The following is a 16362-nucleotide window of genomic DNA, read 5'->3' as shown; positions in this document are numbered from 1 at the left end:
TGTAAATATAAATAAAAGTGAGGTTATACCGGATCTTGACTTGACCTGACTAGACTTCTGGTTATTAGAAATTGAGTTGCTCTGTTTAATGAGACAGCTACACCCACTTCCTGACTGAACTTGAATAAGTCAAGAAGGGTAGTGTAGTTGATAGGTTGAATCTTGACAAGTTCCCTCGCTATTGCAAAATGGTTATGAGAAAACACTGGCTAAAACAGTCTTGCTTCCTTAGTATCTGGTCTGTGCAGTTTGTTATTGCAGATTAATAAATTGAAGAAATTACAGAGTTGATCTATTTAAAATGGTAAAATCCCATGCTATTCAACACGAAAGATAAAAACTATTCAAATATCCAGCGATATAATTTTATTAATGCACTAAAACAATATATAATACTGAACTCCTGCTTCTATACTCCCACAACTCATTGTGTTAAGTCTTAATTATATATACATTTTTACTCTTCACAAGCGAGAACTACCACAAATTTTTTTGTGATTTTTTTCTTTCTATATGGTATTATAGAATTCATTAAGTATTTGGTTTCTAAAATTCTGTATGTCTAGATGTGGTAGCAGTCTTTTATATTATATGCAGCATTTTACGTTGTGCAAGTATTGTTTCCAACATTGTGTATAGACCTATTAATCTACATTATTTTATTTTCTAAACAAATCAATAGGATATGATCATGATCTTTTTACTTTATCTCTAGCCACTCTCATACTACAACAAATTTTTCTAGTCACCAATCTAAATAGATTATCAGCTTGCAAACAAATCCAGTGATTACTTCTTTACATCATACATGAACAAATGAAAGTTAGAAAAGAAAGAAAAGCCTGAATAATTAAATCAGAAATTATTGCCATTATGAGAACTTAAATTCTTCTTTGATTTGTTGCACAAGATAAACAGAAAATAGTTTCAGCAGCATAACATCTTCATTTTCTATCCTTTATATATCTTAACCAGAGAAAAGTTGCAGCAACTCAAATGCTACTGTTATAGTCTCCAAAGAAATTTTCTCATGGAGTTTTACAAAAGATAATAAATGCTGTGAGTTTTTACACATAGTGAGAATATTTTAATACATTTTGAATGTTTTAGAATTGAAAAGAACGAAATTGAAAGTGTTACATTAACCCATTTATAAAATCAACTAAAATGACATGATTCAGTTTTTCTTACCTTAGACAAACAGCCAGTTTTTCTTTTGTCTCTCTGTCTGCATTAATTAGCTTATGTAGTAGCTCTTAGGTTGTTCACACATTAAACATTAATTAATGAGTAGAACGCAAATTTTTTTAGTTTCTTTATGTACACATTTGTTCATTTTTTCATTTTTGTCACTGCAGCAGTTGCACCAAAAATTCAAGGTAAAGAGGACAATTTAAGTACACAAGCGCCACGGATATATTTCTTTTGTGAAGTCTTACAGAACAACTGAACTCATTTCTGCTTTGGAAGTTTTGTGGCATTGCCCACTTAAGTCCAGTCAGTATCCAGTACAGCTTCACCTTAATATTAAATAAAAACCAAAAAAAAAAAATATTCAATTTTGTTGTTGTAATGTATCTGTATTTAAAAATTCAACAAAATTTTATATAAAAACTCATTTGTTAATTCCCGCTGATAATTTTATATATGTATATATATTTATTAAATAACAATATAACTTTTTTTTAAATATAAATACAATAATTAATAAATTCAATCAGGTAATAATGTCATTTATTTTGCGAATTCTATTTACACAGCTGTTATGCAGGATTCAGTCTATGTGTTCATAGAACTGTGATGTAAAAATTAAGACAAATAGCACTTTTTTCAACTGCTGAGGGTATACCAAAGACATTCATATCAATGACCAAAAAGTTATTTCTGTAACCTAATTCATCAAGACAGTGATAAAACAAAAAAGGTAAGGATATCCAGCAGAAAACAAATACTGCAAAAAATCTATACTTCAATTATTTTTAATAAATTCATAATAAAGCTTTACAATTGTTTCCATCAATTGCAAATCTTTTTACAAAAAACATGCCTCTTTTTAAAATTCATTATATTATTACGTTCAATAAATAAATAAATAAAACAATGTAAGAATCAAATTACTTAACTCAGATGATAAAAAAACAACATACTTTTCACATGTAGTCAACATATTTTGGCATTAAAAATCTATTCAGCCATCAGATTAAATACGTAAAAAAAACAACCTAACAATATAATATATAAATATATGTATGTATATATATAAATAAATAAATATTTATGTGTTACATAACAATATTTTGGTATGAAACCCCTTTTAGCAATAATAACAACAAAGTAAAAATATTTTTTTCCTTCACACATCATAAATAAAGCTCAACAATTACAAATTTTAAATAAATGATGCAGCAGTGTTTTTTCACAGCACAAATAATTTATGACAACGGAAAATTGATCTAATAGTAGTAATAATATAACATGAATGACACAGAGAATTAAACAGGTGTAATTCAGTAAGTTCATTGCTTCTGTACAATTAATTAATTATAATTTAACAAAACTAACAAAATAATTATTAGCATATTACTGTACTTTCTACCGTCCCAAAGGTGTACCACCAAATTTAAATGAAGTCGGGACAGTTTGTTGGACAAATGCATAACCTGAAAAAAATTAAGTGATATTAATAACTTAATAAATAGGAATCTAATCTAAATAAAGCATTCTCACAAATTTTAAAACTATTACTAGTTCCTAAAGTGTCCAGTTTTGTCCAAAATCAAATTACCAAAACTAGTAATTGTTTAAATCATCATCAGAATTTATTATTTTAAATAATAAATTCTATGATGAAGAATAACTTTTATGCATTTTATTCTGCATGTAACATTAAAAGTATTTTATGTTTATTAACAGCAATTTCACAACTTTATTATTTTTAAACAATTTAATTTTTGTTATAATATTAACATACCAAAAAATAATAATACCATAACTATATACAAATCCTGGATTAAATATAACATTTTTTTTCTAATAGAAATTAATTTACTACTTTGTAGTTCACAGATTCTATTAACCTGTTGGTTATATATTATTTAATTTTATGATGATTACTATAAAATAATCTTGAATAACCATTAAACCATAAGCTTTTACATTTGGTAATGCTTTATTCTGGAAATGTTGCTTATCGTATTGACTGATGCAGCTGAAAGATTTGTGCAGTTTTTCAGTTTCATAATTTCACTATACTAGGTTACAAACTGTAAAAGTCATTTTTAATTTACATGTTACTTATTTCACTTCTTGCGGGTGTCTGATTAAACTGTTAACTATGGTTGTTCAATGTGATATTTCCATATGCCACACAATTCCAGGGATGGGCAGATCGATTAATCAATTATATTAGTATTAAAATAATCGTTCAGTAATTTGCTCCTATCCGGTAAAAATTTGCATTAATCTCTGAAGAGATTGTGAGTGGGAATGAGGACCTGCTGTTTACAAGAATCTTGCTTACAGAGCAGAAAGGTCTTGAGCTTTTTTCAGGATGTGGTTCCTACAACAGTTCTTCCAAGGGTAGGTAACACTCTCTCTTACTTCCCTCAATTCATCTTTCCCATTATAGGTTCTGAGGTGTATGTCTGACTCTGCTAGGTTTATGCTGAGGCCTGTAGAGTTGATGGTATCCTTTGTATGACATAATAGGGAAAACTACCATCCTTCCTAGTCAGCAGGTCATGTAGCTGCAAAATAAACCTAGTTGCTGCTACTATTGAGTAAAGGATTCTAATCCTGCTAAAATATATTTACATTTTGTTTAATTAGACAACATGATAAAATTACATTTTTTATAAAACCTGGTGATTCAACATCATTAAGAAAAACTGGGTTAATTCTGTCTGTAGATATAGACAGAAGGCAAATAATATAAATAATAGAAGGAATAACTGAATTCAATGACACTATTTCCCACATACACCAAAATTGAAACACCAGGTGCAGTTTTCATAAAGTGTATGCGTTATCATTAGCATTTAAGTTAGTAGTAAATAATTAGCATGATACTTGTGTATTAATAGGAGAAAAGGTTTTCGGAGATTTTATCAAGGGTTTTTAAATATTTATTATTTTCAACAATTAAAACATCTAAGCATGTTACATTACTTCAATAGCATCATTTTTTTTTTAAATTATAAAATAAAAATTTGATATAAAAGTGTACTGATGGAAATACAAAGCAGTCAGCACTATAAAATAACATTTTGATAAAATGGGTAACCATATATATGACTTCTGTGTTTCAAGAGACTGGATGTTATGATTGTGCAAGACATGGTTAAGGCACTGACTATGGTCTGATGCCGTGATTGCAGTGATTCAACATAATCTGTCTTAATTATACTGATTAAATTTATATGAGTTGCTTTTGAATAACATTTAGAGATTAAGCTTACAAAATATTTCTGTTTGCAGATCTATTTTTTATAGATCCTTTTTTGTTAGTAATTGAGATTATATTTACAGTTTCATTTTACTGGCACAATTTATAGTACAATGTCATCTAACATTATTTTTACCCATTTAAAAAAAAAATAAAAATAAACATCTACTAAAGATTGTAAAAATTGATAAATGACTATTAAGCATGAATTACTTTATTTACTGTACGTAAATAACTTTTGAAAAATTTTGGATTTGCAAGATGCTTTTTGCAGCACAAGTAATATGATGTTATATTACTTATATGAGGATATTCCACAAGGAAACCAACATACTTCACAGGTGTATATTCCTCTTGTCAAAATAATGAAAAATATTTCGTATATCAACATAGGTCTGGAAATGCTTTGGTAGCGAGTTATTGCTAGTGGAAGTTTTGCCTGGAATTCAGCTACCCTGGTGAAATGAAGTTTTACTGAAATTTTTGGGACGTTAATTGAGGGGTGAAATTAATGGTTTTCTATGTTTTTTGACCTGAAAAATTGAAAAAAATAATAGGTCCCAGAACCGTATCTCCAGTAGTTTTCTCAATGTCCGAAGTAAAGCTGAAAAGTATTTGGTGTCTGAAAACCGTATTTTTTGCAATATAATAACTTTGTTAAATGATTAATAAAGAGATAAAATTTATTAACAAATATTAAAATTAATTTAACATTAGATAAAATTTATTTCTCTTAGAGAATCTAATTCTAAAATAGTGATGTAAATAAATCCAATAAAAATCACATTTTACTGAAGAAACAGAACAAAAAATAAATAAAATTACTTATTCTGGAAATTTTTACAGTCCATTCATTTTTTTGTTTAAAAAAGACTAAATTGTTACAGAACAGTTTTAAAACATTCTACAAAAACAAAATTTCAAGAATACTGTATTAATCGAAATTCTTTAAGTTTATTGAAAACCTGAAGTTGGCAACACTGTTCTTTTCAGAAACAAAATTTGAATCTAAGTTATTGTACAGCTGTTCAACAATTAACTTATTATTGTTATAACTAGTTTCTTACCTGTGATTTGAGTAGTGAATGAGTATTCATGCTTTTTTAAAAAAAAGTGAACTGCCATTCAAATTTTCAAATGAAGAATATGCAGATATTATTTTAGTTTACGTTTTTATTAACTGAAATAGCCAGGCTTCAAAATGTGAATATTCAGTCAACTGAAAATCCAAATGCAATTAGAGAGTGTTAAACCTTCAAACCTAATTTTTTTATAAATGTATGTTGTGGTGTAATTGGGACCAGTTAATTAGACCATTTATTTTACAAATTCGCCTTTCTGGCGAATCTGTTTTTATAAAATCGATTACCAGTTTTGCTAGATGTACCTCTTGAAAACGCAGCAAATGTTATTCCAACATGCTGTGCACCACCTCATATTCACAAGATGTTGTTACACTATTTAAACTTAATTTTCTGGATCGATGGATTGGTCAAGGTGGGCCTAATTAATTGGCCTCTTAGATCTCCTGATTTAAATCCCTTGAACTATTACCTCTGAGGTCTTTTAAAGGAAGTTATTTAAGCAGAATAATTTCCAAATTAGGATTATTGAACTGAATTTTTAAAGCTTTTGAACATCATAAGAATGGCCGTGACAGTATTAGAAAATGCTCTCTTGGATGTTATACATTGCACTAGATTTTCCATAAACTATCAATAAGATAATTTTGAAGTCTGTAAGGTATGAAAACTAAATTTAAGAAATAAAATTAAATACAATAATTTTTTTTTAATATAATGAAAAATATGCCTTTTCCAACATGTAAGGCATTTAATTTATTTTTTGTTGTTTCTTCAGTAAAATTTGATTTTTTAAAATGTTTTTAATTTTTATTGGATTTATTTACATCACAATTTTTAGAATTAAATTCTCTATAAACTTTGTTAATAAATTTTATGCATTTATTAGTCATTTAGCTAAGTTATTGTATTGCAGACCTAAAAATACAGTTTTCATACAACAAATCTTTCAGTTTTACTTTGGATATCCAGAAAACTACGGGAGAAACAGTTCTCGGACCTATTTTATTCAATTTTTTTAATCAAAAACCATAGGAAACCATTTCACCCCTCTAACATCCTAAAAATTTCAGTACGACCTCATTTCACCAGAGGAAATGAATACAGAGCTAAATCTTTAGCTCTGTAAATCTTTAAATCTTTAACTAACTTGCTAACGAAGTGTTTACAAATCTTTATTTATATGAACTTTTTTCATTATTTTGATGAGAGGAATACACCTGTGAAGCATGTTTGTTTCCTTGGGGGACACCCAGTATACACATACAGGATGGCGCAGCAAGTCACTTGATACTTGTTTATAGACGTGTAGAATTTATTTTATTTATTACAGACAATACTTACAATTATATTTTATGTTCAAAATGTTTTCCATCTTCATTAATACATTTTTGCAGTCTTTTGGGTGCACTGTTACACACTACAGCAAAGTTCTCACTGTCCAAATCATTGAATGTGTCGTAAATGTAATCTTTCAGTCAATAATATGAGGCTTTCTAGAATAAAGACTCTTTGATGACACCCCATATGAAAAAATCAATTGGTGTAATATCTTGTGAACATGGAGGCATATAAATATCTGCCTGTCGCCCAATCACTCTTCTGCCAAACATTTCATTCAAATAATTGTGGATTGCAGTGGTGCAATGTGGTGGGGCGCCATCACGTTGGAAGTAAATTTCTTGAATGTTTTCAGCAGACGTCATGCATCTTTTTTACGACATAATTTTTAAAGCATGTCCAAGTATTTATCTCCTGTCACTTTCTTAAAAAAAGTACAGTCAGACTATGCCAAAAGATGATATGCCACCCCAAACACACACCTGGTTGATCGAGTTGTTGCTCTAACAAAAGAGGTTGGTTTTCAGTATGCCAGTTACTGCAGCATTAACTTGTCCAATTAACTTAAAACTGGCCTTATCAGACCACACAATTTTAATGAATAACTCCGGATCTTGTTTCTGTTAGTTAAGCATCAATTCACAAAACTGAAGACATCAATCTGGGTAATCTTCGAGTAAATGTGGAATGTTGTTTAAATTTATATTTGTATAATATTATTTGTACAAACGTTCATGATAACTCCCGCTCAGAGGCTAATAATAATGTTGATTTTCATGGACTTTGCGTGACTGCTAAACATACGTGGAATTTATTTTTCTTCTGTTGCGACTGTTATTGGGTGGCCAGATCTTGGTGCATCCATAACAGATCCATGTTGTTCAAATTTACCTTGCATGTTGTACACTGTTTGTCTAAACGGAGGGTTTGATGTAAAGTGTCTATCCCACTCAATTGCAGTAGCACCCACTTTTATAAAAAGCGTTTTAAGTGAAAATCCTTTCTTCTTTCATTAACAATATTAGAACATAAAAAACCAAATTGGACACTACAGCTTACTTCAAATACACTGAGATACAGATGTAGACAGTTAGTTGTGTTTGTCATTGTATTGCCAACTTGACATGGCTGAATTATCAACATTTTGTAATACCAACATCATGGACAAAAATTATTATACACAATTTTGCTATTGTTAATTTTTTGAATTCTTTTGCTGTTCGTAACTATTTTTTAATTAGTGTCAAGTGACTTTTGTGCTGCTCTGTATATATGTGTATGTAAACACTCGATAATATTTTACTGAACTAGGGCTACCTCTAAATGATGTTAGGGTAAAAAGCAAACTTCAACTAACTCACAATTTTAATGTGACCATAGTGGGCAGAAGCAGAAGATTTTTTTGAAACTGCAAACTATTTTTTTATACATAATTGAATATCTCCTATGAATATAAACATGATATACAGGAACGTAAAAAAAAATTCAGCTCAGGAGTAGTTCATATTAGGTAAAGCAAATTGCAGACTAGCAGTCAACTGAGCAGCCTAAAAAAAAAAAAATCGCGTTAATCCATATTGCCAGCTTTCTGAATAAGTTTCTTACTTTTTACTTAAATGTAGATTTGTAACTTGCACAACAATTTCTACCAAACACGAATAAGTTAAAAACATTATTTTACCCGAATGATACTAAATTTTTATCAATAGACAGAAACAACTACATTATATGGATCACATTTTAATGCACTTCAAATATTACGAAATATTAAAAAATGTACATGAGAAAACAAATATGAAATCCAGTACACTTCCCAACTCACTAGATGACAAGTGGCCATCTTATTATTATTAAAAAATAAGTGGCCACAAGAAAAACTGAAAAAAGTATTTTTTTTTTATTTGGTTGGGCTTGTTGTTTCAAAAGTTTAAAATGATTAACAGTTCACAAACTGTGTATAGTTTCTTCAACTAAATCAATAAGGTTTTAAACAATTAGCAGCTGCAAGTTCCACATACAGTGCATCTTTATTAGAAGGAATGAAGTGCCTTTCATGTGTGTTGCAATAACTTAATTTCCTTTAGAGTTTAGGGGTTTGAAACAAAAAACTTTGTAACAACTACAAATGCAATTATTAATGAAAATTTTCTATTTTTCTTGATGCCAAATAATTTATTTAAAGAAATACTTACCACCACTTTGTTCTATCCTTTTGCTCTCTGCTGCAGCCTTCCTTTGGTCAGCCAATACAATTACTTCCTGTAATGCTTTTTGCTGTTCTGTTGTCAAATGTCCTGTTAAAATTGCATACCAGGCAGGATCATTTGCTTGTAAAGCTGAAATTAAAAACATCAATCATTCAATTAAAAAATGACCTTCAACATATAAAATGCCATTCTTATATAAAGAATTATATAAATGAGAAGTGTTGACAATAATAAAACAAAATAATAGAAGCAAAATTAAACCAAATAAGATTATATGGACCATATAATCTAACAGAACAGACAAAAACAATTTGAATTTTAATCCTAGAACTGACTGGTTATCTGCTCATCTCATCAAGATAAATCCTCATCTCAACAGTAAGTTGAGAGTTGTAGGCTGACATTTATTTGCATCTGTATCTTGAAGAGTCAGGTTTCTTAATTTAACACTGCATGTCTTATGGATTCTATCATAGATATGTATATAAGTATTCATATTAAATTATGCACCATTAAAAACTATCAACTATCAATTAGTGATTTACATATGATTTAATTCAGGTGTATGTTCTATTATTATTATTATTGTTAGGTGGTTTTGCAATATAGTCAGTAAACATACTAAATATAATTAATTTGCAGGCTTCTGTATTTCTTAAATTTATTTATACTAAACGCAATCTGGAACAATATACCCAAAAGAGCAGCATTTATCAGAAAACAAATTGGCAGGCAGAAGGAAACAAAGGGGAAATTGTTATATTTTTGTTGAACATATTATTTTATTTTTTTGATGTGTAGAATCTGAATAGCCTGGTAGAATTTTTTTATTATGCCTGTTTATAAAACTACATTTGAGCATGTAGTGAACTTTAGGATCTGAAACTAGTGAGCTAGACATGGACAGAATGTTTGAGTACTTAACAATTCTAAGTTATATCATTAGTTCTAAGTTATCTAAGTTATATCAATGATTCACCTTCCAGTTTGAATCATATTTTTGGTCAGTATCCAAAGATATACAATGATGGTACTGTCAGCCCATACTTTGTCTTCACTGTACAATAGATTCTTTAGATCTTTCATTTCACATATAATGTAGAATATATCACTACAGCTCTGTCTTTCACTGCAAAGAATGTTTGAGTACTTAACAATTCTAAGTTATATCATTTTGATTCACCTTCCAGTTTGAATCATATTTTTGGTGTTCAGTATCCAAAGATATACAATGATGGTACTGTCAGCCCATACTTTGTCTTCACAGTGCAATAGATTCTTCAGATCTTTCATTTCACATATAATTTAGAATATATCACTACAGCTCTGTCTTTCACTGCAAGGATGATGTTAATGTTTAATAAACATACACTAATGATTTTGATGTGTTTGATCAAAGCTATTAAGTGCTTTCAGTTACTTAATTTATATGTTAGGTAAGTATTAAATTTACCTTTTATATGGTAATCTCAAAATAAATATTCTGTTTTTAGTTTATTTGTTGGCTGAAAATTATTATTTTTTAATATATTTTCATAGAACTGTTTTTATATTTTATCACAATTATATTATTTAAAATAACTCTTGAAGAAAGCTATTTTGGGGTTTTCCTGTGTAGTCCCAAAGAAATTTAAATAAAAAATTTCTTAATACATAAATTGAAAATTTTTACCAGCGATATGCACAGAATGTTTGCTTGTAAGGCTCTAAAAGATGACATTATGGAAAAAATTACTGCAATTAAACAATTAGGATTAAAAGTAAATTATGAAAAAGAAACTTACTCTGTAAAACTTCTTTGAAGGCAACATATTCATCGACTGTACAATTTTCTTCATCTAGTGGTGTTGTGTAACTTTCCAAGGCGGTTTCTTCAGGAGGTTCAAAGTCATCATCATCGTCATCATCATCATCATCATCAGGATCTATGTTCTGTTAAAAAGATTAAGTGTCACAAACTGATTCATGCCAAAAATAAAGTGAATATAGGTTGATGGAATATAAGGGTACTCAACAATGAGTTAGTTTGTTTAATGTACTGTAATTTATCACTTGTAATGCGACAAAATAAAACTGAAGATTAAAAAGGGAACAAATTGTTAATCAAGGTAAAGAAATAAAACAGACAGATAAATCAAATACTGCAAAATTTTATTAATTCATTTTTTTGTCTTCAGTCATTTGACTGGGTAGATCCCCCCTAACATCCTACATTCCTAACTATTTTTCCTATCTACCTGTCCCTCCAATATCAAAGTGACTATTCCAGGATGCCTTAATATGTGGCCTATATGTCCGTCTATTCTTTTACTATATTTTTCCAAATGCTTCTCTCTTCATCAATTTGCCGCAATACCTCTTCATTTGTCACTATCGACCCATCAGATTTTTAACATTCTCCTATAGCACCACATTTCAAAAGCAAACCTTTTACTGAGGTACTCCTATTGTCCAAGTTTCACTTCCATATAAAGCGACACTCCAAACATATACTTCCAAAAATGTTTTCCTGACATTTAAATTAATTTTTGATGTAAGCAAATTATATTTCTGACTGAAAGTTTGTTTCACCTGTGCTATTCAGTATTTTTTATCGGTTCTGCCTTGTCCATCTTTAGTAATTCTACTTCTCAAATAACGGAATTCTTCTACTTTTTTACTCTTTTTTACTCTCAATTAGAATTATTATATCATCAGCAAGTCATAACATCTTTATCTTTCCACTCTGCACTGTTACTCTGGATCTAAATTGTTCTTTAACATCATTAATTGCTAGTTAAATGTAAAGATTAAAAAGTAACAGGGATAGGGAACATCCTTGTTAAACTCCCTTTTTTTTATTACTGATTCTTTCTTATGTTCTCTGTTTATTATTGTTGCAGTTTGGTTCCTGTAAATGTTAGCAGTTGTTCTTTTATCTCTATACCTGAACCCTTTTTTTAAAAATGGTGAACATTTTATTCCCGTCTACGTTATCAAATACCTTTTCTAAGTCTATAAATGTTGGTTTGTTTTTCTTTAATCTTCCTTCTACTATTAATCTGAGCAGTAAAATTGCTTTCCTTGTCCCTATACTTTTCCTGAAACCAAAATGGAGTTTTCCTAACACTTCTTCCACTCTCCTCTCAATTATTGTGTATAGAATTCTAGTTAATATTTGTGATGCACGAGTAGTTAAGCTAATTATTCTGTATTCTTTACATTTATCTGCTCCTGCTTTCTTTGGTAACATGACAATAACACTCTTTTTGAAGTCTGACTGAACATCCCCATTTTCATATTACACACCAGTTTGTATATAATCTGTCTACTGATTCTTCACCTGCACTGTGCAGTAATTCTGCAGGTATCCTGTCTATCCCAGGAATCTTTCTGTAATTCAAATCTTTTAATGCTTATTTAAATTCAGATCTCAGAATTGTATTTCCCTTTTCATCCTCTTTGACTTCCTCTGCCTCCTCACCAATACCAGTTTCCAATTAATTTCCTCTGTGTAACTCTTCAATATATTCCATCCATCTATTGACCTTTACTTTTGTATTATAAATTGGTGTACCATGTTTAATTAAAACATTATTAGATTTTAACTTATGTACCACAAAATTCTCTTAACTTTCCTGTATGCTCCGTCTATTTTACTAATGATCATCTCTCTTTCCACTTCAGAACACTTCTTTAACAGACTCTTCTTTTGCTAATTTGCACTTCCTGTTTATATTATTTCTTAATAGTCATTAGTTCCTTTTACCTTCTTCATCACTAGCATTCTTATACTTGATCAACATATCCTCTAATATCCAAGGTTTTCTTTGTTCTGCCTAAGTTTGCTTCTGTCAATTTAAAAGTTTCCTTTTTAACCTTCTCCCATTCTTCTTCTATATTTTCTACCTTATCCCTCTTTATTCAGACCTCTTGTGATGTCTTCCTCAAGCTTCTCTAAATTCCACTGATTCATCTGACACCTTTCCTTCAGGTTTTTAAACCCCAGTCTACATTTCATTATCATTAAATTATGGGCGCTATAAATGTCTGCTCCAGGATATGCTTTGCAGTAGAGTTGTTGATTTCTATATCTTTGTTTAACCATATAATCTATCTGGTACTTTACAGTATCACCAGGCTTTTTCCATGTGCATATTCTTCTATTATGATTTTTAAACTGGGTGTTGTCAATTACTAAATTATACTTTGTGCAAAACTCAATAATTCCGGTTTCCTCTCTCATTCCTTTTGCCCAGGGCATATTCACCCACAATATTTCCTTTCTTGCCTTTTCCAATGCTTGCATTCCAATCTCCAACTATTATTAAATTTTCATCCCCTTTTATGTATTTAATTGCTTCATCAATCTCTTCGTATACACACTCTACCTCATCATCATCATGGGCACTTGTAGGCATATAGACGTTAACAATCGTTGTCGGTTTAGGTTTTGATTTTATCCTTTTTACAATGATTCTATCACTAAGCTTTTTGAAATATTCTACTCTCTTTCCCCATCTTCTTGTTCAATACAAAACCTACTGCTGTCTGCCCTTAATTTGACACTGAGTTAATTATTCTAAAATCACCTAACCAAAAGTCGTTTTCCTGTTCCTACCAAACCTCGTTAATTCCTACTACATCTACATTTAACTTATCCATTTCCCACTTTAAATTTTCTAACCTTTTTTAAACTTCTAACATTCCAAGCTCGGACTTGTAGAATGAATTTTTTTTAAAATTTTTTAGTGACCCCTTCCTTAATAGTCCCCACCTGGAGATCTGAACAAGGGACTAGTTTACCTAAGGAATATTTTACAAAGGAATGTGCCTTCATCTTTTTTAAATGAAAATGCAGAGCTACATTTTCTTGGAAAAAAAAACAGCCGTAGTTTTCAGCTGGGCAGTACTCAGGAAGATTGAGTGATGTTGATATGGCTGTTTAAGTCATCCTGACCTATGCCCTTAACAACTACTGTAAGAGCTGCTGCCCTCTTTCAGGTATCATTCCTTAGTCTGGCTGTCAACAGATACCTCTCCAATATGGTTGCACCTTCGTTCCAGTTACTCGGTATCACTGAGCACTCAAGCCCTCTAACCATTGGCAAGGTCTCATGATTCATAGAGGGAGGATTAATTCACACATTGGTATATAATAAATTTTCCCTAAGTACCTAACTTTTTAAAATATTGCCAAATAAAAATTTAAGGAAAACTGTAACCTTTTCTTATTAATAAGAGTATATTTTTACAAATATTTATGATTTGGCTTGCATTATGCAACAATAAATTTTTGGTGAAGATAATTCTTAATAGTGTAAAGAAAAATTGTATAAACTGCTAACTGTCTTTTGGTAGAATAGTAGAAACAATTTATATCTGTAACAATAGCTGTATTGTTACTTGTCTAGACCCTCGTCAAGAGTTTTGGTAAATCTCACACCCTGGCCTACATGGTGCAAGTGGTAGCATCTAGACTTTTCATCCAGAGGTCCAGGGTTAGAATCTCATCCAGGCATGGCATTTTTCATATGCTACAAAAATTAAATTTCATATTCGACTTCTGTAGTGGACTTCATCAAGCAAAAATCTTATTTGTCTCTAATTTTAACTTTCATTTGATCATTTTGAATTCATTCAATATTTTATATATATCAAATAAAAAAAAAATGAAAATACTAAAATAATGAAAATTGCATAATAATTTATACAAGTGCTGCAATCAGTTGCAGTTTTTATAAGACAGTTTCCTTCATACATTGATGGTTTATCAAACTGGAATTTTGTTTACATTTATACAGGATGAAAAATGCAGAAAATTTCAGGACATATTCTATTGGTGAAAACAATAAAAAACATTCACATAAACATAGTCTGGAAATGCTTTGTTTTTGAGTTACAGCTAGCGAACATTTCGCCTGGATTTCAGCTCTTCTAATAAAAAGAAGCCCTACTGTTATTTTAGGGGGTGCAAATTAGGAGTAAAGTTAGTAATTTATTATGAAATTTGAGCTGGGAAATGGGTTAAAACAGGTCCCAGAACTCTAACTTCAGTAGTTTTTAAGCTATCCTACATGGCACTGACAAAATTCAGTGCCAAAAATAAAGTTTTTTTAGGTTTATAGTACATAACTTTGTTAAATGACTAATAAATGCAGAAGACTTATTAATAAAACTTGTTGAGAATTTAATTCTGAGAAAATTAATGTAAATACAGCCAATAAAAACTTTAAAAAAATAAGTTTTTTGTTGAAGCAAAATAAATGAAAAATAAACAAAATAAGATTATTCTTTCTGTACCTAAGAAACATTACTCTTAATAAAGCAAAACAAAAAAATAATACATGAAATGATAAATGGTAACAAAATAAACCTCATTTACAGTAATTGTTCAAAATTCCCTTCTTCACAACATATACAGCACTCTGCCAGATATAAAATATTTCTGATGACTTTCCGTATCATCTCAGGATTTAATGAGTAACTGTTTTTTAGTATTAACTTTTTTGTTGTATATTAGAGTTTTCATATAACCCCAAATGAAGTAATTAGTGGCATTAAGTCAGTTGATCATGGTGGCCAATCGATTGGTCCACCATGTCCAAATCCAGTAAGAAATTCAAGTGAATTCTAGTTACTAAAGAAAAATGTGGCGTTGCACAATCGTGCTGAAAAATCATTTGCAATCTAGTTTGGAGGATATATACCTTTGTACACGTCCTTCAAAAGAACTGGTAAATTATTTTTCAAGTAATGAAAGTTTTCATTGAAAACAAATGGTCCCACTATTTTGTCATAAATACTGCCACACCAAACGTTAACGTGAATCCATGTTGAAAAATAGTTTCCACAGTACCATGCAGATTGTCTTCACTCCATAAATGACTATTTTTAGAATAGAAGACTGTCTCTCGTAAAGTGGCTTCATCAGTAAATAAAATTGAGTTTACCTTATCAGTGTTGTCTAGAAACCAATGAGTCAAGTTTAACTGCTGGGGGTAATCTGTTTGTCATAAATTTTGAATCTCTGCAGATGGAAAGGATAAAGATTTTCTTTCTGTAGGATGTGCCACGCTTTGTTTTTTGACAAACCAGTAACGACATGAAATTCGCCTAGTATTAGTGCCTGGGCTATGCTGTATTACATAATATTCATCATTAGCACAATTATTTACTTTGCGTTCTACAAAAAACATGTTGGAAATGACACTTTCGTTTATTAATGCTGATACAACAAAGAAAAAGTTTTCATATTTGGAATTCACTTTCCAGGAAAAATCTTTCCTGTCAAGGAGCTTCAGAATTT

General features: G+C 30.0%; 1 protein-coding gene across 2 annotated transcripts in view; it reads right to left on the bottom strand.

The window, feature by feature from the left end:
* Window positions 1-1963: 1963 nt before the first annotated feature.
* Window positions 1964-16362, bottom strand: part of msk (importin-7 msk) — a 107626-nt gene continuing 93227 nt past the window's right edge. The window contains exons 21-24 of one of the 2 annotated variants that reach the window (XR_012757490.1): window positions 10859-11006; window positions 9060-9203; window positions 8229-8414; window positions 1964-2660 (exon numbers count right to left, since the gene is read on the bottom strand). Coding sequence is in view for 1 of the 2 variants with exons in the window: in XM_075373976.1 (XP_075230091.1) it covers window positions 2593-2660; window positions 9060-9203; window positions 10859-11006 (360 nt within the window). In the remaining variant the exon portion in view is untranslated. The remainder of the gene's footprint in view (window positions 2661-8228; window positions 8415-9059; window positions 9204-10858; window positions 11007-16362) is intronic. The other variant, XM_075373976.1, reaches the window with a different exon arrangement.

The sequence above is a fragment of the Lycorma delicatula genome, chromosome 8, assembly GCF_047948215.1.
Source record: "Lycorma delicatula isolate Av1 chromosome 8, ASM4794821v1, whole genome shotgun sequence".
Taxonomy (NCBI): Eukaryota; Metazoa; Arthropoda; class Insecta; order Hemiptera; family Fulgoridae; genus Lycorma; species Lycorma delicatula.
Note: the sequence above shows the minus strand (reverse complement) of the source record. Positions and strands in the feature narration are given on the sequence as shown.